Source organism: Stegastes partitus, unplaced genomic scaffold (assembly GCF_000690725.1).
Source record: "Stegastes partitus isolate 25-593 unplaced genomic scaffold, Stegastes_partitus-1.0.2 Scaffold760, whole genome shotgun sequence".
Taxonomy (NCBI): Eukaryota; Metazoa; Chordata; class Actinopteri; family Pomacentridae; genus Stegastes; species Stegastes partitus.
The window spans coordinates 342,894-365,769 of NW_007578491.1; the positions used below are offsets into that span (position 1 = coordinate 342,894).

The window sequence follows — 22,876 nt, forward strand, 5'->3', positions numbered from 1 at the left end:
TTCGCCGAAAAGGAGAAGAGGAAAGAGGAATAAAGCAGCAGGAGGAAGCAAGATGGCGTGAAGACAAGATCAAAATTAAAAAGAAGAAGATCATACAGCGGAGGAGAGGAAGTAAAGAGAATGAATCACTTTGTGGGCGATGTGCCGACCATCACAGCAGCTACAACAAACACACGCACAGCTGGGATGTGTTAGCCCGTGAACTGATAAGTCAGCGCTCCCAGCGGGTGATGTCAAGGTTAGTCAGCCGGCCAGAGCAGATAAAGTCATTGTGTTGAAACAGAAATTTGCGTAGCTTTTTGCCAGCGTCTGCTGAGCTCCCACTTATGTGTCAGGAACACTGTGATTCACGCACAGACAGTTTTGTTAGTGAAGAAACACAGTCTGTGCATGTTTAAACACACACTGAGTCACACACACATGTGCCACTGTTGTGACTTACAGAAAACCACAAACACACATGAACATCAGAGAGACACATCTGTCACTCAGATAGTTTCATCTTTAGTGTCAAGCATCAAGTGTGATATTCTTCTGATGATCTGTGAATCTGTTGACGACATCAGGAACATCAGGTTGATGCTACAAAACTACAAGAGTCCGTACATTATTGTCAGGATGTCCCAACCTCTCGTCGATCCAAAATATTAATTAATCAATCAGTAATGACGGTGTGTGTGTGTGTGTGTGTGTGTGTGTTTTGTTGACGTTTCACAGTTTGTTTTTTGAAGGTGAGACTTTTCTGGGATGAACAGTGGTCCTGTTTTAAACTCATGTAGTTAATTTTTGCAAAAGAGAAGCAGAATTATTCCTTTTGTTGGGAAAAATATCACCTTCTGGTGGCACCCGGGAAGGACACTGGCAATTACCAATGTGTGAGAAACAAATGGGATCAAGTGGAGAAGACGAGTGTTTGAGTGTTGAGCGTCCATATTTCTCTGATGTTGGCTGCTCCTCATCGGCTCCCAGAACAGAACTTCAGATCCATTCATGACCGTGAACTCCTCTGCATGTCAAAGGCCTTATTGTTCCGTACTATCGAGCAGTTATCAGGCTCCTCTGTGGGGGAATCAGCTCCCAGTTTGGCTTCCAGAGGCCCTTTATGCTTTTAAGATTAGGCCCGAAACGTAACTTATTGATACGGTTTGTCGGTTACTGGTTTGTTTCTGGACACCTGACCCTGAACTATCTCTTAGATAAGCTGCTGTAGGTTGACACTAAGGAGTAACTTGTGATTATAAGCCATCGGTGCTCGTCGCTATTGTGTTTTGTTCTCCCTGCAGGCGCTTCATATCTGCAGTTACTGGTTTCCTCGTTAGTCTGTTTTCGCTCCTTCACCCAAACTGGTCGTAGCAGATGTCTGCCCATCCCGAGCCTGGTTCTGCTACAAGTTTTTCATGTTAAAAATGATTTGTTTGGTTGTCAGAAGGCTTGATCAAAGGGAAAAGTTTGGATTTGATAGATTTCTCTTGATAATATTATAAGACCTTCACCTTATATAAAGTGCTCTGACTTGTGCATGAATTTTGAAATAAAACTGAACTGAACTGAATCTCCTGTGTGAGATTTCAGATGATCTATAGAGCAGTCAGTGGAGTGACCCCAGGCTGCAAGGTGGCTCGGTGGTTAGCACCTAGCAGCTAGAAGGTCCCGGGTTCGTGTCCCGGTGAGGACACCCGGGATCTTCCTGCGTGGAGTCTCCATGTTCTCCCCGTGCAGCGTGGGTTCTCTCCGGGTTCTCCGGCTTCCTCCCACAGTCCAAAAACATGCTGAGGTTAATTGGTGATTGTAAATTGTCCGTAGGTGTGAATGTGAGTGTGCTTGGTTGTCTGTCTCTAAGTGTAGCCCTGTGATAGACTGGTTACCTGTCCAGGTGAACCTGCCTTCACCCTGAGTCAGCTGGGATAGACTCCAGCCCCCCATGACCCCAGTGAGGATTAAGGTGTAGAGATGATGGATGGATGGATGAAGTGACCTTTCTGCTACTATCTAGAAATTAAAAAAAATATATATAGAGAGAGTAAATATTACATTATTAACTACATATCACAATGTTTTAAATTTTTGAAATCCAATGCAACATTAATACTTTCTGAATTTGCTCTCATCCATTTTACCCAGACTCCTCTGGTTTGTCACGCTGTTTATCTTCTCTCTAGTTTTTTTTTGTTTTGTTGTATTAATTATAAACAAAACGCTTCCCTCCTCATTTTCTTATCCACATTTCTAACACACTTCTCGGATCTTCTTCTGTATAACATTGTGATTTACAGTTTACATTTTTTTGCCGTGACAGCTGAAGTGCCTCTTGTTTAAATCAGCTGAGGTCATCATCAGCTATCAAGCTGACGGGATTGTGATGTTTGAACCGTATTTAGCCAAAAACGCTGACGACATATGATTTACTCCCTTTAACCTCTGCTCAGCTTGACTTCAGCTATTAATCATGAACACAAATCACAAAACATGACTTCACACCACAAAATGGTAATTTAGCCTCACTTGTTCCATGTTATCACGTTCTGTTCTTGCTCACTACAAAACTACAGGCGAAAGCATCCAAGTAGAGCAGAAACTGTGCTCCTAGTGGCTTTTTTTTTTCACTCACAGGTTTAATATTTGATTATTTTCCGTATTAAGCTGTTTTTTTATTTTGTCCAAAACCCAAAAATCAGTTTAATGTCTGAAAGCTGATGGTGTGAAGCAACATTAAGCAGTCAATAAATGGAAACAATCACTTTTAGATGTAATTTTAATGCACAAGACAACAGCTGAATTATTCTTTAGCATGTGGAGCTCATGTAGTTTTATCAGCAGAGAGCACCACCTTGTGGACAATCTCCAGCACAGCACTCGGTAAATTCCTGTAATACATTTTCTTGCTGGACATAAATTGCGGTTGATAGAAAACAGAGAAAACCACTGATATCGGTAACATTATGACAAACAATTTTTTATTACATTTATTTCTTTACAGACAAAATAAAAACTGAAACAAAGCTCCAGTTTAACTTTGGTGACAAAAACCTTTTTAATTTGCTCATCCACAAGCTGACTAGTTAAACTTACATCTTCACTAGTTAGCTGGTTTTGACAGAGTGTTGAAAAAGTGTCTGTGGAAATAAGCACAACCACATACATCTCCAGATGACAGCAGACGTGTTCATGTGACCACAGGCCTTCTGGAGTTGAAGACTTTAATCCCGTTTTGCATCGAAGATCGAGCGTATTTGGTCAGAAGTGCTCCGGTTGTCTGTTTCTCTCCACACAAGTCTCTGGATGAGGAGCGTGACACATTATAATGAATCATCTTTATGTTACAAATCATGAGGCTAATTTGAAGTTGTGATAATTTCCCAGATGGGTAAACACTAACTGTATGTAGGGTGTGATGTCCTCCTCTGTCCATTTCTCTCGGAGTGTGAAGAGGTGGTTGAAGCGCTCCACCGTGTCCTCTGGAAGATCCTCCACCCGCAGCAGGCAGATGGTCTCTGGGTTGGAGGTGCGATCCACCAGGGCGACACTCTGAAAGATCCACAGTTGATTCAGCACTGGGAAGGTACGGCAAGATGCAAAGTGGCTCAACAGACAATAATTAGATAAAAACTAAAGAAGAGTCTGTGGAATTTATAGGGTTATTATTAGGGTGCAAAACAACTTTCTTTTTTTTTTTTAGATTAGATTAGATTAGATTTTTTTTAGATTTACTCAATTGATTGTTGGGTCAATAAAATGTTGGTCAGTGTTTCCAAAAGCCCAAGATGATATCCTCAAATGCCCTTAAAATATTAACACTTAAGAAACTGGAACCAGATCGTTTAGACCTTTGATTCTGAAAAGCCTACTCAGACAGATTATTCAAGTATTAAAATAGTAGCTGATTAATCTAATAGTAGATGGGGGCAGCTCCAGTTAGTGCATTACTAATCATTATCCTAAATAACTTCTGCTTCACGCTGAAGTGGATCTAAACAACTTCGGCTCTAACAGGATCACCTTCAGCTGGTCCAGTCTCGTGCTCATTCCCTCTGGGACGCTCTGCTGCCAGACCTCCTGAAACTCCCACAGGTTGAACTTGACGGCGTTCTGCAGCAGCATCAGTGCCAAACCCCGACACACTTTATCCGCATGCAGCGCATAAAACACCTCATCTGTACAGAGGAAGGAGGATGTGTGAGTACTGAGCAGTTCCAGACTCTGTGAGATTCTGCCGCTGATTTAAATCTTATGACCTGTCAGTTGAACGCTAAGATTGGTTTTCTGTACCGTTTTCGGTGAAGCGTCTCCCGTAGCAGTTCAGACAGTGCTCGATCATGTCTCTGTGAAGAAGAAAGAAAATAGTATCATTGGAAAAGATGCGCAGAAAGTCACTATAACCTATATATATATTTAGATTTTCTAGCTCTCTTAAGTGTCAAACATGAACTCACCTGGGCTCCAGTGGGGCCAACTCTTCCAGACTGGTTTTAAGGGGAACCTTGTGGAAAGACCAAGACTCAGAATCTACCAGCTGAGTGACGTGACCGAGCAGCTTCATCTCATAGTCAAAATCCAGGACTCGCCAGTAGCCTGCAAGTAGAAAGATACTGTCTCTAAACATCTAGAACTAAAATAGATACCTACTTCTATTAATATCCATTATCTATACTCCGCTTAATCCTCACTAGGGTCATGGGGGGCTGGAGTCTATCCCAGCTGACTCAGGGTGAAGGCAGGTTCACCTGGACAGGTAACCAGTCTATCACAGGGCTACACTTAGAGACAGACAACCAAGCACACTCACATTCACACCTACGGACAATTTACAATCACCAATTAACCTCAGCATGTTTCTGGACTGTGGGAGGAAGCCGGAGAACCCGGAGAGAACCCACGCTGCACGGGGAGAACATGCTTTTATTAATATCAGCAAGTGAAATGGACTTCAACCATACATGCACATGCTGATCCAGAAATGACAAAAATGTCTCTGTTTACCGTCTATCTGACAGGCGTGGATGGTTTCTAAGTGGGTCTTTATCTCCTCTTCACTGGCCTGAATCCTCTCCAGCAGGTCCTGCATTGTGTACTAGCAACAGAGCACAAAAACAGCTCCAGTAACACTGAAAATGAAGAACACTCAAAACACAGATTTACTGTCCTCTTAAAGTCCGTGACAGAAAATGTATGTACAACTATAGATACAGAGAATATAATCTTTCACCAGATGTGTTACATGACCCGGTCAGCTAGCGCTGCACTGGTATTTCAACTGACAGATCAATTATTTGGAATAATCAAAACTTTTAGCATGCAGACGTTTAGGTTAAAACAAATGATCTCGACTTTTGCCACCACGTTGTCTTTTCCATTTTCAATTAAAAAATCTAACCAACAGTCTAACTAGTTGCTCATTAATATCAACACCTGAGATTACACAGTGTAATAATTATGTTCCATATTGTGCTTTGTACTTACCCTGTTCTCTGTGTTCTCCTCCTGCCCTCCTAATGCAGGCCCTTCATAAGGATTCTCCATTAAAAGCTTCTTCAGCTTCTTCAGTTTAGGCCTCTGTTTCCTCAGCTCCCAGTAGCTGTTACAAAATCCCCAAATCTACAAAAACAAGAAATAAAAAAAACTTTATTTATGTAGCACTTCTAAAAACCAAGGCTTACAAGGTGCTTTGAAGGGCAGAGTAAAACAAGGCTACCTAGAGGGAAAAAAACACGAGTAAGGCCAAATAAAGCAACGTTACGGTGAATTTAAAAGAAAGTAAAACAAGACATTTGATGCAAAAATACAAAACGCAATATGTGAATATGAATAAATACAAATAAAACACTAAATGCCATAAAACCTTAAAAATAAGTAGACATATATTATCACATTAAAGCAAATCTATAAACATTTAAAGAACTTTTTAAGAAGTGGTTTGAAAGAAGTCACTGACGCTTTCTTCAGGAAAGTTGTTTCAGTGCCGAGCGGCTCTAATGGCAAAAGCACTTTTAGATTCAAGGATCGACTCCGGCCAGACCTTGAAATGCTTTTAAAAACGGCTCATTAAAATCTTAAAATATATTCTTAAAAAAAAAAAACAGGGAGCCAATACAGAGGAGTCAGGATTGGGGTGATGTCGTCGGCTAAAACTGGTGAGAAGTCGAGCTTTTGTTTAACTAGTTGGAGGCAGGAGAGAGATGTTTGGCTGTAAAGGATGGCCTTACAATAGTCGAGCCTGGAGAGAAGAAGTGCATCAGTAGCTTTCTGCAGCATAGAGCGCAACATTCTGGAGATGGTTCTGAACTGAAAGAAGCAGTCCTGGAAACTTTTTTTGATCTGTTGTTCAAAGAATCAAATAGCATCCTCAGATTTCTGGCAATAGCCGTCACATTAGCAACAAGGGAACAAGGCTGCTGTCAGTGAGACTGATGCCGTTTGGACGACTGGACATTACGATTGAGTTCATAGGTTGAGTTATTGAGGTGAAGACAATTTTGTACCGTCCAACAGTCGACAGCACTGAGACAATCTACAACAGCAGCCAGGTTTCTCAGGTCTCAGGAGAAGGTATAACTGGGTGTCGCCTACTTAGTAATGAAAAGAAGTTGTGATGTTTTATAATTTGGCCAAGTGGAAGCATATAAATAGAAAAGTTGACTGGGCCTTTTAATTCTGTGGGTAACCAGCTCATCAGTCGAAGGAAAGCATCTGTGTGTTATGTCCATACCTGAGTGTGCACCACATGAGAGCTGTCCTGGCTGTTGGTCAGTTGGTCCGGTGTTCTGCATCCAGGCACAAACAGCAGCAGGTTGGATGTGTCGGCTATTTTCAGATCATACGTCTTGTCGCCGGTACAAAGCACTGCACGCTCATCCTTATCCCCCCGAATGACTAGACTGGTAGCAGGGGGGGAAAAAAGAAAAACTATTGTTAGTTAAAAGTTATTTACATATAAAGATCCATCCAACTGCTTCAGGATGTGAGAACAACAACACAACACTGCAGATCAGTTTTAATTACCTTCAGCCTTGTTCATTATTTGTGGTAGAAACGAGAGAAAGAAAAAGACTTCGGTTTACCGACTTGGTGCTCTGACCAGGTTTTAGCAGCAATGCTGAAATGACGCCTTTATTAACTGATTAGTTAGTCTGTACTAAATAAATTGACAACAACTTTAAAAGGTTATTTAAGCATTTAATCAAATAAAACTGCAAAAATTCACTGGTTCCACCTCTGGTTTGCCCAATGTTTTTTTTTCAATTTCTATGATTACAGATTTTTAGTCATCCAGGAGACTGATAAGTAATAATAGAATCAATACACATTTACAGTGAAAAATAAAGTCTTTCCATCAAATGATAGGAAAGTGACTGCATCAGGCTCAAAGTGGAACTTTAAAAATATATATATTTTATCAGGAATCAGTTAAAAAGAAAAAAAATGATATCAAAATTCAGGAGCTGAATATCGGATTGATAATCAGTCGACTCTTAGGTAAACACTCTCAATCAGTGTTGGTTTTCTTTGTTTCATATCGTTGTAAATAATATTACCTGTTAGATGTTAGATAAAACAAGCACTTTGAAGGTTGACACATCGGCACTGTAGGAAACTAAGAGTATAATTACTCTTGTTTCGGGCTGCCACTAATGATTATCTTCATTGTTGATTAATTTCGTGACAAATCAGTTTGCCAAAGATCAACATGACATCCTCAAACGTCCAAAGATACTCAGTGTACTGTCACATATGGATGAAATAACCCAGAAAATATCTAAGTATACGAAGCTGGAATCAGAGAATAAACACCTTTTTTTTTCTTAAATTAAAACAACAACAAATAATCGATGGATCATTGCAGCTCTGCTCCTGTTTAAGTTGTAATCATTCATCTGATCCATGTTTCTTGTCAGTCCGTTCACTACACACAGACTCATTAAGCTCATTAATTGACTTGATTGACTTCTCACCTCTGACCAGCTTCGATGTGTTTGCACAGTGTGTCGTCCAGCTCCATCAGGCAGTAGTCTGCAGACGAAACGTTTTCCCCAAAGGACAGACAGTGGACGGTGTTCTGTAGATCCTCCTCCTTCAGTTTGGCGATCTGCAGGGTGGCCTGCACCTCCTCTAAAGTTCTCATAGTCGGTAATGGTTTGATCAATAAACCTTTTTAGACGAAAACGACCGCTTTCTAATGTCTAAAACAAGTCTAAACTAGTGTTACCGTCCCGCTGTGTTGAGACTGTCAAATTTCCCCGCTCTCTTTCTGTCGCGGGAAGGAAGTGAGGAAAACTACGTTGAGGTGCGTCCCCAAAACACCACCGGGTAGAAACTATTATTCAACGCGAACTTAAATAAACGCCAAATAACTACTTTGAGATTTTTAAAAAGGCTTTTAGTGTACTATGCATTCAAATGAGCGTAACCATTAATAAGAATAAGTACAATAGGCTTTTACTGCATGAGCGAAATACGACTGAACCTGTAAGTAGGAACGGTTGAAGTTTCGGATCTTGTTTCCACCGAACAAAATCCCCAAACGGACCGTCGCTCACGTTGAGGGTCAATTGTTTTGAGGATGTGCTCGTAGTGTCCTTAAAATGTCAAGTTTCTCCAGATCTGCCCAGGTAATTTGACAGTAAAATTTTACTCGAAGTGATATTTAGTTTTTAATGCACAGTTTCAAAGGTACCAGTTAGCATGTAGCGGGTTTCAGTCGCACGTTTAGCTACCGATGCTAACGAAGCAGCCACGGTGTGTCTGATTTTATTATTATAACGGCTAGCTGATGGACAATAAATACCTAAATAATATCTAATAAAGCGAAACTGTAGGAACCCACTGAAACTCAATTGCGAGAACTGTTATAGCCACATGCCCAGTATTAGTTTAAGTTAGCCGTTAGCTCGTTTGAACCTTTAAATAACGTTTTATGTCAAACTACGTTAGCCTAAAGTGTTATTTTGAGGATCTTTGGACATATTTATTTACAACGATCTTGTGCTAAGTACAATAGCTGCATTCAGTTTAAAGCTCGATGTGATTTTAACATTTAAAGGTTTATTACAAGAAAGGGAACACATTTGAATTCTTGGTGCTTCTACGTCCATAATGAATATCATGACCTATCAAACATGAACAAATACTCGCACCATGAACGTGATTTAATTCACATTCATATTGTAAGAGCTCACATTACAGGACACATATTAAGCAAGCCTCTGACTGAGAATTATAGCAGTACATTTGCTATTATTTGATATGTGACAATATCTACTGCAACAAAAAAATCCCAAATGACAGACAATCTGAAGGTGCTGTCATCATTAAATGCTCTTTCTCCCATAATCTCAAGACATTTAAGCTATTATCATAGAGGAGAAATGAAACCATAAAATATTCACTTTTAAGAAGCTCGTCAGATAATTTTGACTTTTTTTCCCTCTAGGAATTTCGTCTGGTTCGATGGATTAGATGGTTTTAGTACTACTAGGTCTACGGCTGTTCATTGCTCACAGTGCTTTGGAATAGGGAATGACTAAAACAAAACAAACACAACAATTAAAATGAAAACAGGAAGTCGGCCTTCAGAAGTCCTTCTTGTCCACATGCCACACAACGATGGGCAGACATACTAAACAAACAAATGTTACACACAAAACCAAAAGACGACAGTAGTGTTTGCTACATGCTATGTAGAGACATTTATTCCTTTCTTCATATCTGGTTAAGATAAGCTATAATACAGTTTTATTGATGCCTAAGGAAGTTAGCTAATGTTTGCATCATAGAGAAATGGGATTGGATGTCTGCATGGTGGTGAGGCTTTCTGTAATTCAATGCACTTCAGGAGTAATTACTTGCGGTTTATTTGGTTCAGATAAATGGTTTTAGTTGCACTATTGCGGTGTCACTACTATTGGAGGAGTACAATACCCAACACAAATAGGAAATAAACTAGTTTTCCAATTCATAGAAATATTTTAGCGATCCTATAAATAACTTGAAACTAAAAGCAGATTTCCACTTTGTCTGAGACTGTTTGTTGTTTTCACAGCAGACATTCTGACTCGTTGAAAAGCACTAAAAATGAACCAGCATAATTTTGTAATTTACGTCCGTGCTTTGCCTTTTGTGGCATCATAACTTTTATGATAAAGTTATTTTGTCACAGAGTGCCTCTCCTATTTCTTATGGTCCTCTGCCTGTTTATGTAATTCATTCTTTCTCCATATTTTCTTTTAGCAATGGGCGACTTTCGCTCGTTCCTGGTTCGTAATAGATGCCAGGATGCAGCCGCCTGGCAAGATCGCAACCATGTGCTCTGTTCGATTACAGGGGAAGCACAAGCCTATCTATCACGCACTGAGTGAGTAACAACTTCATCTGTCACAGAGCACACACACTTAAAACCACAAATGGCTTTTTACCTTTAATGTAAGCCTTACATTATCTATACAATACAGCTTTTCCTATCCAGGAAAATATAGTTTAATTTAGGTTGCTGTTGCATGGCACAGCCACATGATGGCAGTAGAGGACAAACTTTATAAAAAAGGTTTTTGTTTGCTTCTTACTCATACTTTATAAAGTTATATTCTGGTAATACTGTATGCTTATTTGAAGATTAATGTTTGTTGATCTCTTATATTAACTTGTGTTTTGGGTAAATTTTTGTAATTGATAGACCAGCTATGTGTGATCTTTCTGTTTCTCTAATCAAATAGACTCAAGTATCTTTGAAAACCGTTGCAGGCGTAATAATAACCCTGAAAACAAACCTCTTGAACGTCTTCACAGGTGACTGCGGGGACCACGTGGTAGTAATCAACACCAGACACATAGCTTTCTCTGGGAACAAATGGGAGCAGAAAGTCTACTCATCACACTCGGGGTAAGTGCGTAGTACTGCCTGATGTGGTCATTCCACCTTGGTTATGTTTTTGTTCCCAATTGTTTTTGCTCCTCAGTGTCTGTTAGAAAATGCTCCATGAGAATAAAAGATGAAGACAGACTTCGCCATATAATCTGTTTTCTCTCTTCAGTGTTTACCTTAAAGATTGCCAGTGGTTGATGTTTCTCTTAAGTTGCTTGTAGTGTGGCATTTTAAAAGAGCACACGGTGATGTCTGCATTAGGTCCTCTAACATTCCTTGGCTGCAGGGAAGGATTTAAAATGCATTACCCATTTCCTGCAAGTGGCTGATGCATTTCCACTGTTTGAGGAAGAACTGTTATTTGATTAAAATTCATATTAACCCTCTGAACCCCAGCACCCACTGGCATGATTTTATTTTTATGAAATGACCAAAATTCCCCCATTTATCATAACAAAAAAACTGCAAAAACAGAAAGAGTTGTCAGGTTTTTAATTTTCAATAGTCCATGAATGCATAATGGATGAGGTATGACTGTCGGGAAAAATAGCCTGAAATAAGATTAAAACTGTAGTATTTCAATAAATAACTTTATCCTGAATGTCTCGTTCCAAAAAAATGCCAAAAAATGAACAGTTTGTAGAAAAAAGACCAAATAAAAAAACAAAGATTCTGCCTACCAAAGTGCAACTAAGAAGCCATGACACACTCAGCTGTGGACAAAAGTCACATGACAAAAATTCAGTGGCCGTGTGGGTTTACTGCTGACTGTAGTTATATAAAACAGAGCAGACACGATGGGAGGAAAATATGCAAACTTTTTGACTCAAATAAATGCAGCATGGCTAAAAAACAGTATGCAGTGGACGTAGTTGCAAGATACATTCAGCACAGTGAAACACTTTGTAGAAGTTATATAGAATTAGTCAAACAGCCCATCTATAACATCCATCCATCCATTTTCTATACACCACTTAATCCTCATTAGGGTCATGGGGGGCTGGAGTCTATCCCAGCTGACTCAGGGTGAAGGCAGGTTCACCTGGACAGGTAACCAGTGTATCACAGGGCTACACTTAGAGACAGACAACCAAGCACACTCACATTCACACCTACGGACAATTTACAATCACCAATTAACCTCAACATGTTTCTGGACTGTGGGAGGAAGCTGGAGAACCTGGAGAGAACCCATGCTGCACGGGGAGAACATGCAAACTCCACGCAGAAAGATTCCGGTGCTCCCACCGGGACGCGAACCAGCGACCTTCTTACTGCGAGGCAGCAGTGCTACCAACTGCACCACCCTGCAGCCCCCATCTATAACATGTGGACCCTAATTTTTTCCAGTATTGGTAGCATGTTTGGGCGCTTTAAAAATGCCATTCATGCTGATTCTCCCCCGTTTTAATTTAATTCATTAAGTTATTTATAAATGATGCCAGTGGAAGTGTGTTGTACTGCACAGAGGACATTTTTTAGTCTCTCTCCTTCTAGCCATGGTTGTGCTGTTCCCATAGAGGTGCAGGAATTTATATTTCATTGGAAAAATGAGTCCACAGTGAGGGAAAAAACATGACAAGAAAGAAGAAGCAAACCCCCTGTTTGGGGCTAAGAGGGTTAAAAACAGAACACTTCATTACATTAGTTAACTGTGTTCAGACAGTATCAGGTGTTCATCGGATGGCAAAAATACTGGCTGTAGTTTGTCATGCACAGCGTGGACTGATGTAGCTTTGTGTTTCCTCCAAAGGTATCCGGGTGGATTGAAACAAGTCACAGCAGCTCAGCTCCACCATAAGGACCCAAAAGCTGTAAGTGCTGCCAGTCACTGTTCTCCTTTTTTCTGCTTTATGTAGAGTGAATGAATTCTGAATCAGAAATAAAATGCCACCGCCGCACACTTTACACCACGGATTTTTATTATACTGTACGTGTGATTTATGCCACACACAGAGATTAGTACACTTTCTCTGCGTGCCACATGCTGTGCAGAGGTGGTGTTTCCTGGTTTGACACTTATCCCTTTCTTCGTGTGCTGCTCGTGCATATTAATGTCAAGTGGGATTAAGCAGCAGTGGATTTGTGCGGGTGATGGCGGCGTTTGGTATGTTCTGGAACTCAGCGCGAGATGTCAGTTCAAGGATAATTCCTGGGGTTTTGGTTGTGTTTGCATATTCATGGTTTCGGGGTTACGCACTCTTGCCGTGTGTTAAGAGGAAGGGGCGAGCCTTGTGTGACAGGTCTTTACATAAACAGTGATGATTGCATTCGGAGCCTGATGTGACCTACATACTGAACTTGACAAATCAAGTGGACTCCTGGGTTAATTAACTGTGAGGCTTTGATGAAAGAGGGAGAGACAACAACTCCTGTATGTTTTGTGTTTTGTCAAAAAATAGACCAAAATCAACAATGAATATACATGTCCTACTAATACATCCTGCAAGTCTATTCAACGCTTAATATAGTGAATTACTCTGTCAATGAGCCCAAACTTTGACTTTTCACTTCGTTATGATGAGCTGTAGTTGATCCCGCTGCCATAAAATACTCACCAGAAATTCAAATGTGTATTGATCTGCACCTGAAAACAATCCATAACTAAAATAAAATCCTCCTGAGGGATTTACTAGGAGGTGAGTTTGACTGAGCCAGGCAGAAAATGGGTTTCACGATGAGAGTTATCAGCTTTTTTTTTTTTTTTTTTTTGACCCAGGTTTGCTTCATCCGGCTGTCTGCCCTCAGCTGAAAATGTATGTTGCTCAAAGGAAAAAAAAAGAAAAAAAAGAATTGTGAAAGAGTCGCGCTTCTTCTGTAAACCCCAAACTCTGGACATTACAGGTTAGCTGTGCAGCATCAGTTACCGTGGCGATGTAAGAGGTTAAAAGAGAGAGGCCTTTGTGACTTTAAAAACTCTCAACCTACCTCGCTGACCTTTCATCTCGTTTCATAGCACACCTCTCATTTAAAACAGAGTTCGTTAATATGGATGAAAAAAGTTAGAAGGCAAAAATCATAAATGACGCCAGCCCTGTTCTTCAAACTGAATTCATCAGTGTCATTTTAGACAATTCAGTTTTATGTGTCTTTAATGTTTTAGATGGCGCTTCACAGTAGCTCTGTGTAGCTTTGTTCTGACCACAGATAGGGGTTTGGTAGTCGATTTACAAAGGAGCACCGTAGTCTTATCACGTCATAACATTCTTACAGTCACATTAGGTTATTGTTTGTTACTTGATTTCAACTTTTGACTGATTTATTTGTAGTCAGGGTAACACAGGGGCTGTTCCTCTAAATACGTATCTTTGCAGGTCAGGATTAGTTCGATGCTACACGGTGGAAACAGCGCTGCTCAGAATCATTGCACACATCACCTGGAACAGAGGTCCAGCGAGTTATGCAGCCAGAGCTCGAGACGTTTTCCCACAGGAAGCTAGAATAGGCTAATAAAAATAATAATAAAATTGCTCTTGTCATGTTGGAACCACTAGAAGTAGGTGAACGACCTGCACTGGTCTCCAACCTGCAGTTTACAAATCCAGGAGAGACGTCCACTCTGCCGCTGATGCAGGTTTCCGTCCAGCTGATGACCACAGACGTGTGTCCTGCTGGTGATTTAGTTAAGATGAAGTTTGGAGGGTTGGCAAGTGAAGAGGGAGAAATGGAACTGGACAGATGAATGATTTGTCAGCACTGCCTCTGTCCAACATCTCTCTCCAATATGGCTGCCCAGTATCTCAGTCCAGTAACAGGGTCCAAGTTGAATTCACATTTGTGTAACCAGCCTCACATTGAGAAACGCATTTGAGAAGCAAATAGAAGAAAAACACAGAGAAAGTGTGTAAGGTTGCTGTAGACACAGATCAGCGAGTTGACTGTCTGTCCTTTTCGATGTCCTTCTTCTTCTCCACAGATTGTGAAACTGGCGGTTTACGGCATGCTGCCTCGGAATCTGCACAGACGCACCATGATGCAGCGATTGCACTTATTTCCCGAAGACGTAAGTTCTGTTTCACCGCATCTCTCTAAACCTCCATCATTCAGGCTCATTGGGGACAATTGGAATGAGGGCACGTTATGAGAACAAGCGCCCTGATATCATTCTGCAGATACAGACTCATCAAGAAAACAAACTGTTGTAATCACTTTTCATCACTGTCAAGGTTTTGTCAGTGCTGCTGTTTCAGTTTTGCAGGTAAAATCACTTTATGGAAAAGTAATATAAGTAGTTAAACATGATGGTTGCCTTTGACACGATAATAACAATATTCATTCATTCATGGTGAGGATGACTGTGAAGCGTTTTTGCTCTTTCTGCGGCATTTATCTGGGGTTTGTATTAACAGTTTGTGCAATATGAAAAATCCACGAAGAATTATTACCTGACGCTGCAGTTCCCCTCAGATCTACTGTGCGTCTTTCAGCTCATTGTGAATGTTAATGTTGCTTGGGGACTGCTGGATGTGTAAATAAGCAGCTGTTGATGTCGGTTATGTATTGTGTTTGCTCCATTGTGTGGAAGATTAAAGCGAATTCTGCTGCCAAAAGTGGCCAAAAAATCAATAACTGCTGCTTTGAATGAATTTAAAGGACTGATACGTTTCCATTCAGTTATCAAAGTGCGTCAAACTGTCTTGTCGTGCTCATTGATTTTAAAGAGAGCAGATGCATCGCATCATTGCTGCAGTGAATTATGGCCTCAGCCAACACTTTGGCGCTTCATAGCATTTTGATTGGTTTAAAATTGCATTGGCGAGAACCAGTGTCACACATCACAGCTTCTGCAATGAATTTAAAGCCAGACACCAAGTCGCTGGATGGACTCTTAATTGACCTGGATGGCCCGTCCAATTTTTTCTGTGAGAACACCATCAATAATTCCAGGATCACATCTTTGAGTTTTGACTTGTAGTACATGAACTATGTGGTGTCAGAACGGATACCTGTCTTTCGTTTTGATCCTGGCTTGATATTCCCCAGCAGAGTCGATAGTGTGAAGTGTGCATCCCTAATTACTTGCAGATGGGCTTCCTGGGCTTTGTGAATGTCTGCAGTGCCATCTGCAATTCAGAACAGTTCAGGCAGTGCAAAGTTGCTTTTGAGCATTTTTGAAAGTTTGGTGTTTTTTTGATCGTTGTTTTTGTCTTTTCGTCTGAACTATTTACCTGTTCTTTAAATAAACCTGCAGGCACATACTCAGCTGTAATGAATATTAATGAGTCAGACTTTCAACGCCGGAGAGAGATGGACCCTAAAGCCCTCTTCACGTCTTTTTAGTGGGATGTCTGATCTGTTTCTGTGGAGTAAATAGCACCTTCTTCTTTCTTCTCCACTTTCTCTTTCTGATTCGTCTCACCTCTTTTAAATCCTTTTTCCACTCCTATTTTCCTTACTCGAATTTTGCATCCTGCCTAAAATGTCTCCAACATCTCCTCCATCCATCCACCCCTCTCTCTCCAGGAGCTGCCAGATGACATCCGAGCCAACCTGACAGAGGAGCTGCCTCAGCCCAGAGAAATCCCCAAGAAACTCAGCGAGTACACCCAGGAGGAGATCGACGCCTTCCCCAGGCTGTGGACGCCGTACGTACCAACTCACACAAACACACATATTCTGTACTGAAACGCAGCAGTGCTTGTATAGACAGTACTATACACAGCATGCATGTAGGTTTCACAGCATATAAACACCAGGGATTGGTTTTTTGTTTGTTTTTTCGTGACAGATTCGATGCCGATTATTGGTAATCAAGAAAGACTGATATTTGGAACCGATATACATTAAATGTAATGATTTACCAGGATGTGATGGCAGTGAATCTCTCATTCACAACTCGGCTCCTTCATTCATGAAAGCGACTGAATATGTAAAATAGAACATTAGGACACTCCCCTCTGTTTATGGGGATCAACTGAGATTAATCAGTTTGTCTCCTGCTGTCCTTCTCTGTTTTCTTAATCTGTCTAAGGTCCAGATCTTGAAGCATTAATAATTATTGTTTTCCAGACTCTGTTTCAGGGTAATTTGTTCCCTGCCTTCTAACTTAGCCGCGAGCGTAGCCTTGGCCACTGTGAGAGAAGCTAATTTCCCGGTTTTTGTGGCAACTGCTTGTGTTTCTTGATCAGCTGTTCTGCTTGAGAGACATTTCTGGGAACACAGAGTGACGACAGACAGAGAGAGGAGGCTGCATCAGACCTGAAGTAGCGCATTTCATTTACTGATAATTGATTAATAAAAATACAGATAATCGGAAAAATGCCAAATACCGAGCCAGGCCGATAATCAATCTTTCCCTAATAAACAAATGTGCGCAAACTCCTGCAGCCAAGATATTAAACCCAGACTCCCTGTTTGGCACTTTTTATATTTCCTGTGACGTTTACCCCCAACTTTAGCCTTCAAATAACTTTTTTGATTGTCAGACAAACTTTGAAGAGCACCTCGCTTGGGAATTGTTTTGTGCTCTGAGGGCTAGTGATGTTTTTGCCACTTGTATTTTCTGCTTGAAGTCAGAAGGGGGTGATGTTGAACCGTCTCTCGTCATATTCCCTTTGTATAAACCCTCCAACCTGCTGTCTGATATCTAGCTTCAGTTGGCAAGCTCTGACTGAATATAGCTGCTGGTCAGGCGGTTACAACTGTAGGAACAGTGGCACGAAGTTTGAGTTTTGCATTTGCATCGAAAAGAAGTAGAGATTTAGAAAAACTGATGGCAAATGTTCGCTTTTCAGAATCTTGTTAAGTTGAGAATTTGACTTATGAGACGAGGCGCAGTTGGTGGTGCCTCTCTGAGCATTAACCGGAGCAGCGCACTGTTCATTCTGATGAGTGTGGGGAGGTTTGGACTCCCTCGCCGCCTCGCTCTGCTCAGTCTTTTACGCTGTTCCCTATTGTTTTCCTGCTCTTACTAAGCAACGCATGCATAAAATAAATCCAACTCGAGAGCGTGCCAGAGCTTTTTTGTGGCCAGTTTGACTTTTTTTTTTTGGTCGTGCAGGAAAAAATAAGATGCAACATTTTTCATTGTAACTACAAGCACATGTGTGTGGTGTGAATGATTGTCAGCCAACGCAGAGTTATCATTATGTGACACGATGCACAGAGAACAAGGACGGACTTTATTCATGTCTGCTGCGTAAATACTCTTATTCCTAACATGATGTTTTTAGTTAGCTCAAGTGCTGCGTGAGCTTCCTTGAAACTCTGATAAACGAGGGCTACTGTACGTGATAACACCGGCGTCCTCAGAGCCCTCGTCTTGGCCGAGCTTCTTGGAACAGAACTGGTCAAATGTCACAGACGCACAAAGGCAAACTCAGCTGTTTCCCATCACTTCCTGACTGTTTGGACACACAAGGTTTCTCCGTAGGGTGCGGGGAGAGAGCATCTGTTACTCGGCATAATCATATTCATGGCTTTTCTGAGTCAAGTATTTTCTGGTTGGAGATTAGACTGACATTGTGACCCGCGGTGTGCCGGCATGATAATGTCGCGCTGTTGCATTTCTGCAGCCTCACCTGCAGTAAACATCATCCCGGCGGGCTGACTGAGAGCGTTCTCTCTTCACCTGCTCAGCTCCAGTCTCGGCATCCATTAATCCATCAATCGGTCCGTCCGAGTGTCTTCCAGCTGCTCATCCAGGTCAGGGTTGCTGCTCTTCATCCACGGGAGCAGTTTCTCAGCTACCAGGTCCTCGGCGGTCTTTTTTTAACCACTCAGAGGTTGTAAATTCAAGCGTTTTTACTTTGCGGGTGGAATGAATACCAACGATACCACAGTGAATACCACGACATTAGGAAGGTTAATCATGTTGCCCATCAGACCCCTTGTCTTCTTGTCTTTCTCTACTGCAGCCATAAAATACATGCAAGAAAGAAAAGGAATCTGTTCACCCGAGTAACCACAAACAAACGTTGCCTCTAGTGGAGTCTACCCATGCAGAAAGTTTTCGTTTTACTTGCCCAGGTTTTCAGATATTTGTCTTTGAGATGTCGCAGTACAGTAGAGGTGAAGGGAGTCTAGTTCACAGGGCTTACTGCGTGTTCAAAATCACATTTTTAAAAATTCAGCAGCAGCGTGTTCATAGAACAGTGTTCTGCTTTTTTTGGTTGCATTCTGTGTTATTTCACTGGAACTACTTTGAACTGAATAAATAGTTCCTTTGAAAAGTGTTTTACTGTTTTCTCACGGAGCCAATGTGACACCGTTTCAGGAAATAATACCGCCGCTGAATTTTTCCAAATGTAATATTTCTGCGCCAAGTGCACTACAAGCAGAATAACTTTTCACCTCGACTGTGTTTAGGCTGAGACAGAAACCTCCGTCTCAGAACAAGGGCTGCATAGTTTTGGGGGAAAATGTGTGTGATATAAAGTGCTCACCAGATGAGTAAAATACCTTTTATTTGGAAAATAATAATTACTCTAGCATAATTTTAAAATAAACAGCACTGCTTTATCTCTATGCTGTGCCACGTTTTTGCTTAAGATACAAATTTTACATCAAAATAAGATGTGAAATAAGTTTCTTCTTCATCTCCCAGAGGCAAATTATGGATGAAATCTGACCCAAAACACCTCCGCTGTTGTTGAACATCTGCATATTGATAAACACTACAATTTACTGATGTTCCCTAAACGCCTCACATGCAGGCGACTGAAGAAGACAGTCAGGAAGCTGTTAGATAATTTATAAAGAGTGAAACAAGGTGTTCTAATGTCAGATATACAAAAACTGAGACAAACGATTTTATCTGTGTGAGATTTTTTTCTGTGACTGGCGCATTTTAAATGTCGATATCCCAGACAGTCCTCTAATTGTGACGAGCCAAATTGTGATTATTTTCCATTTTGTGCAGCTCTACAACTGCAGTTGTGTTTTTTTTATGGAGCCAAATTCATTTTCCGTGTATCTCTCCTGTTTTCCACTCGTTTTGCTGTGAACGTACAAAGTAGATTCAGAAAATACATTCAAATACTTTTTTCCTCTTTACTTCAAGTTTGTACTACAGCTGCCCTCATACAGTGGGGACTGTTTCATGCAATATGCACACAATCAGGATATACTATTTTGCCATAATATTGCACCTAAAACTTTGACTTTTGCAGTTTGTTGTACAAAATGAGTTGTCACGTGTCTTTGCGATACAGCAAGTAAGTGTGCAGCAGTTTGTGGGTCATAAAAGCGTGCTGCTTTCTTTTATACTGCAAAGTCTGACCACCTTTTTGGCACCCTGCATTTGACGTCCTTTATATACTGGGATGTACTAAAGCCATGTTCCAGTATTCATACTACCGCACTATATAATACGCTAGAAAAAGTTTTAGTGTGTCCCAATGCATACTATGTGCGATGCTAGCTAGCGTGCTTTTCTAACTATTCTGACCCACAATCCTCTGAGTAGTTAAAGGTACACCACATATGTCGTCCACAAATATAAACAAGCTTTAACCTGCAAGAGTACACACAACTTACTTCACACTACAGACCGAGACAGCCAAAGTTTAGGGTGCTTTTTTTATGACAAAGCAGTATGTCCCAGTTGTACACAGTCTACATGGAACAGTCGGTACTTTGTGAGGGCAGCTGTAGCCCAATCTAAAAGGAAAAGTATGTGAATCAGCCAATATGTATTTCTGGTGTTCACTGTCGTGTGGTTGTATGTCTACTGGAACTAAAAGATGTTCTATCAGGCAGACTTCTCTTGTAGATTAGTTTCTGAAAATGAAAAGTGTGTGTGTTTTGTTTTTGTTTGAAGCGAGACTTCTAGTGGGTTTGTAACCACAAGAGGCAACTGAGATCATTTGTGATTATAATTTGGGTGGATTGACCCTTTAAACAGTTTCACAGACAGCAGTTCAATGAACAACCTACATTCGGCCTGTTCTTAAGTTACTGTTGGCATATATTTACTCTGCTGTTGGTGCGTGTGTGTGTGCGTGTGTGTGTGTGTGTGTGTGTGTGTGTGTGTGTGTGTGCGTGCTTTGTACAACCATGTACAGCATGTCTGTTCAGCATTGCTGTCCGGGTGTCAGAGCAAGGTGATAAATGAGCCACTTCTTATTGTTTACTGGTTCAATCTCCACAGCCAATCAGCTCGTGTGCTCAGGCTGGCCGCCGTGTGGCCGTCAAGGTCAAACTAATCCGGGTTTATTTAAGAGATGGGCCTTAGCCTAGTTAATATTCACTCACGCTCCGTCTTACTCATTTTACTGCTCAAATATGTGTGTGTGTGTGTGTGTGTGTGTGTGTGTGTGTCAGGGGAGGTGGGGTTGAGGTCATGGAGGGCGATTCAATCGTTACCCTTTATTAAACACATAGTTAATATTCTCTCAGAAAAACCTTGGAGCAGAGGCGAGAGATTATTATTGGATATCAGCTCCCCCTCCACCTCTCTACAGCACACACACACACACACACACACACTCACACAAACAAGTGCTCAGACATTAGACAACATAAACATGCTGCTGTAGTTGATAGCAGAGCTATTACATTTGATAATGTTTTCTCCACTTTGTATCAGAACCAATACAGCCGCCCTGATAATATCTGTCTGCTGCAATCTCGGCTCGAAATTAAAGGGGAAAAAACACAGAAAGAGGATGCTGTGTCTGAACTCATTTTGAGAAAGGAAAAAAAAAAAGAACTAACGATAAGATCTGCCCAGTTTCTCATCTGTCACTTTCTGTCCATGTTTTTTCTTGTAATCGGTTCTTTTCGCAGACTTTTATGCCTCCCCATACTAATGTGTTGTCTCACATTTTCCTCCACAGACCTGAAGACTACAAGTTCAAATGAAGCCTGGGCTGCCCAACGTGACCAAAGCAGAAAGGTTTCTGTCTATTAAGGCAACACTGAAAGCAACAGTATTCTCTGTAATAGTTGTAATTAGGGGTTGACTGATTATTAGTGCTCAAGAAAACTGATAAGAGACATTTAGAGCAGATGGACAGTTGCAGGAAAAATGTACATCTTGCTGCTAAAACACAAAACTTCCTTCATCTTTCACATCTGTTTAAATAAAACTATTTTATTTAACAGTCTTAAAAGGACAAAGTGGTGACTACAGACAGAAAAAAAAGGCTGCGTTAAAGCCAAAATACCACCTTTTAAAATTAATAAATTTGATCGGGACTCATTTAAACTGGAAAACCGCCAGTCGGTCAACCCCTAATTGTAATTATGAGATTGTCAGCAGGATTTAAATACACAGAAGCTGATTTTCTCTGCTCAGATGAAACAATAAAAACCACAATTAGACTTTTGTGTAAATTCAACTGACAGTTTGCTTTTCTCCTCCAAAACTTCCATCGAGACTTAATTGGATGTTTTTACCAAAGCTCAGAGTCATAACGCAGGTGACAGAACCATCAACACAAACTCCATCCTCCGTTCTGTCACTTGTGTTCGTCTCAACTGGACCACAGCAAACTTAAATGATCCAAGAGCAGCGTGAGGTTTCACCACGTGGCTCCTGCTCTGATCGGAGAAAAATCAGATTCTGCTGCTTTCTTCTCAGATTATACGACCATGAAATGATCAGATTTGGCTCATAAAAATGACATCTGCTCGAGCTGATCCTCCCTTTGAAGGTTCGTGGGTTCACAGTGAAAACAATTAATGTGTTACCATGACAACATTTGGCGCCATCGATGCGCTCTGCTTGGAAAACGTTCACTTTGGTCGGGACTTTTCTTCTTGTCGTTTGTGTTTCCATGTCGAAGAATAAATCGGTTGAGTGTATTGCAAAATAGGCTAATAAACAATTTAACGAACCTGTTCTCGTCATTTTTACATAAATGCCAGTAAAATGTGATGATTCGACCTCGTTGTGTTGGTAGACAATGACCTAAAACACAATTTTGTAGTCTCATTACAGATTTATTGGTTATAAAAGCAAACAAAATAGAAAATAAATAAGTTCATATTGTACTAAGGGGTGTGGTAGTGAGACACATTCCTTATTAAAGCTGCTCACGTTCGACAGTTTAAATCCAGACCAGGGCCAGCTCACGGCTA

At 40.9% G+C, this 22,876-nt stretch overlaps 2 protein-coding genes across 2 annotated transcripts; one reads left to right on the top strand and one right to left on the bottom strand.

Moving 5' to 3' along the window:
* Window positions 1–2,734: 2,734 nt before the first annotated feature.
* Window positions 2,735–8,233, bottom strand: dscc1 (DNA replication and sister chromatid cohesion 1). The gene is made up of 9 exons (XM_008291752.1): window positions 7,947–8,233; window positions 6,704–6,872; window positions 5,458–5,592; window positions 4,978–5,068; window positions 4,431–4,569; window positions 4,267–4,319; window positions 3,997–4,151; window positions 3,377–3,525; window positions 2,735–3,275 (listed from the first exon to the last, which is right to left on the bottom strand). The coding sequence occupies exons 1-9, from the start codon at window positions 8,114–8,116 to the stop codon at window positions 3,164–3,166; spliced, it is 1,173 nt and encodes a 390-aa protein (XP_008289974.1). The 5' UTR covers window positions 8,117–8,233; the 3' UTR covers window positions 2,735–3,163.
* Window positions 8,234–8,505: 272 nt separating this feature from the next.
* On the top strand, window positions 8,506–22,632 carry mrpl13 (mitochondrial ribosomal protein L13). The gene is made up of 7 exons (XM_008291754.1): window positions 8,506–8,603; window positions 10,222–10,345; window positions 10,777–10,870; window positions 12,606–12,666; window positions 14,769–14,855; window positions 16,316–16,437; window positions 21,631–22,632. The coding sequence occupies exons 1-7, from the start codon at window positions 8,577–8,579 to the stop codon at window positions 21,653–21,655; spliced, it is 540 nt and encodes a 179-aa protein (XP_008289976.1). The 5' UTR covers window positions 8,506–8,576; the 3' UTR covers window positions 21,656–22,632.
* Window positions 22,633–22,876: the final 244 nt, after the last annotated feature.

Excerpts from the sequence above, each read along its gene's own strand:
- dscc1 (XM_008291752.1), bottom strand. The coding sequence starts at position 8,116 with ATGAGAACTTTAGAGGAGGTGCAGGCCACCCTGCAGATCGCCAAACTG. Across the intron at positions 4,152-4,266 it reads GAGACGCTTCACCGAAAACG|ATGAGGTGTTTTATGCGCTG; the intron begins GTACAGAAAACC and ends TCCTCTGTACAG. Across the intron at positions 3,526-3,996 it reads CGAGACTGGACCAGCTGAAG|AGTGTCGCCCTGGTGGATCG; the intron begins GTGATCCTGTTA and ends TGGATCTTTCAG.
- mrpl13 (XM_008291754.1), top strand. The coding sequence starts at position 8,577 with ATGTCAAGTTTCTCCAGATCTGCCCAG. Across the intron at positions 8,604-10,221 it reads GTTTCTCCAGATCTGCCCAG|CAATGGGCGACTTTCGCTCG; the intron begins GTAATTTGACAG and ends ATTTTCTTTTAG. Across the intron at positions 10,871-12,605 it reads GTCTACTCATCACACTCGGG|GTATCCGGGTGGATTGAAAC; the intron begins GTAAGTGCGTAG and ends TTTCCTCCAAAG.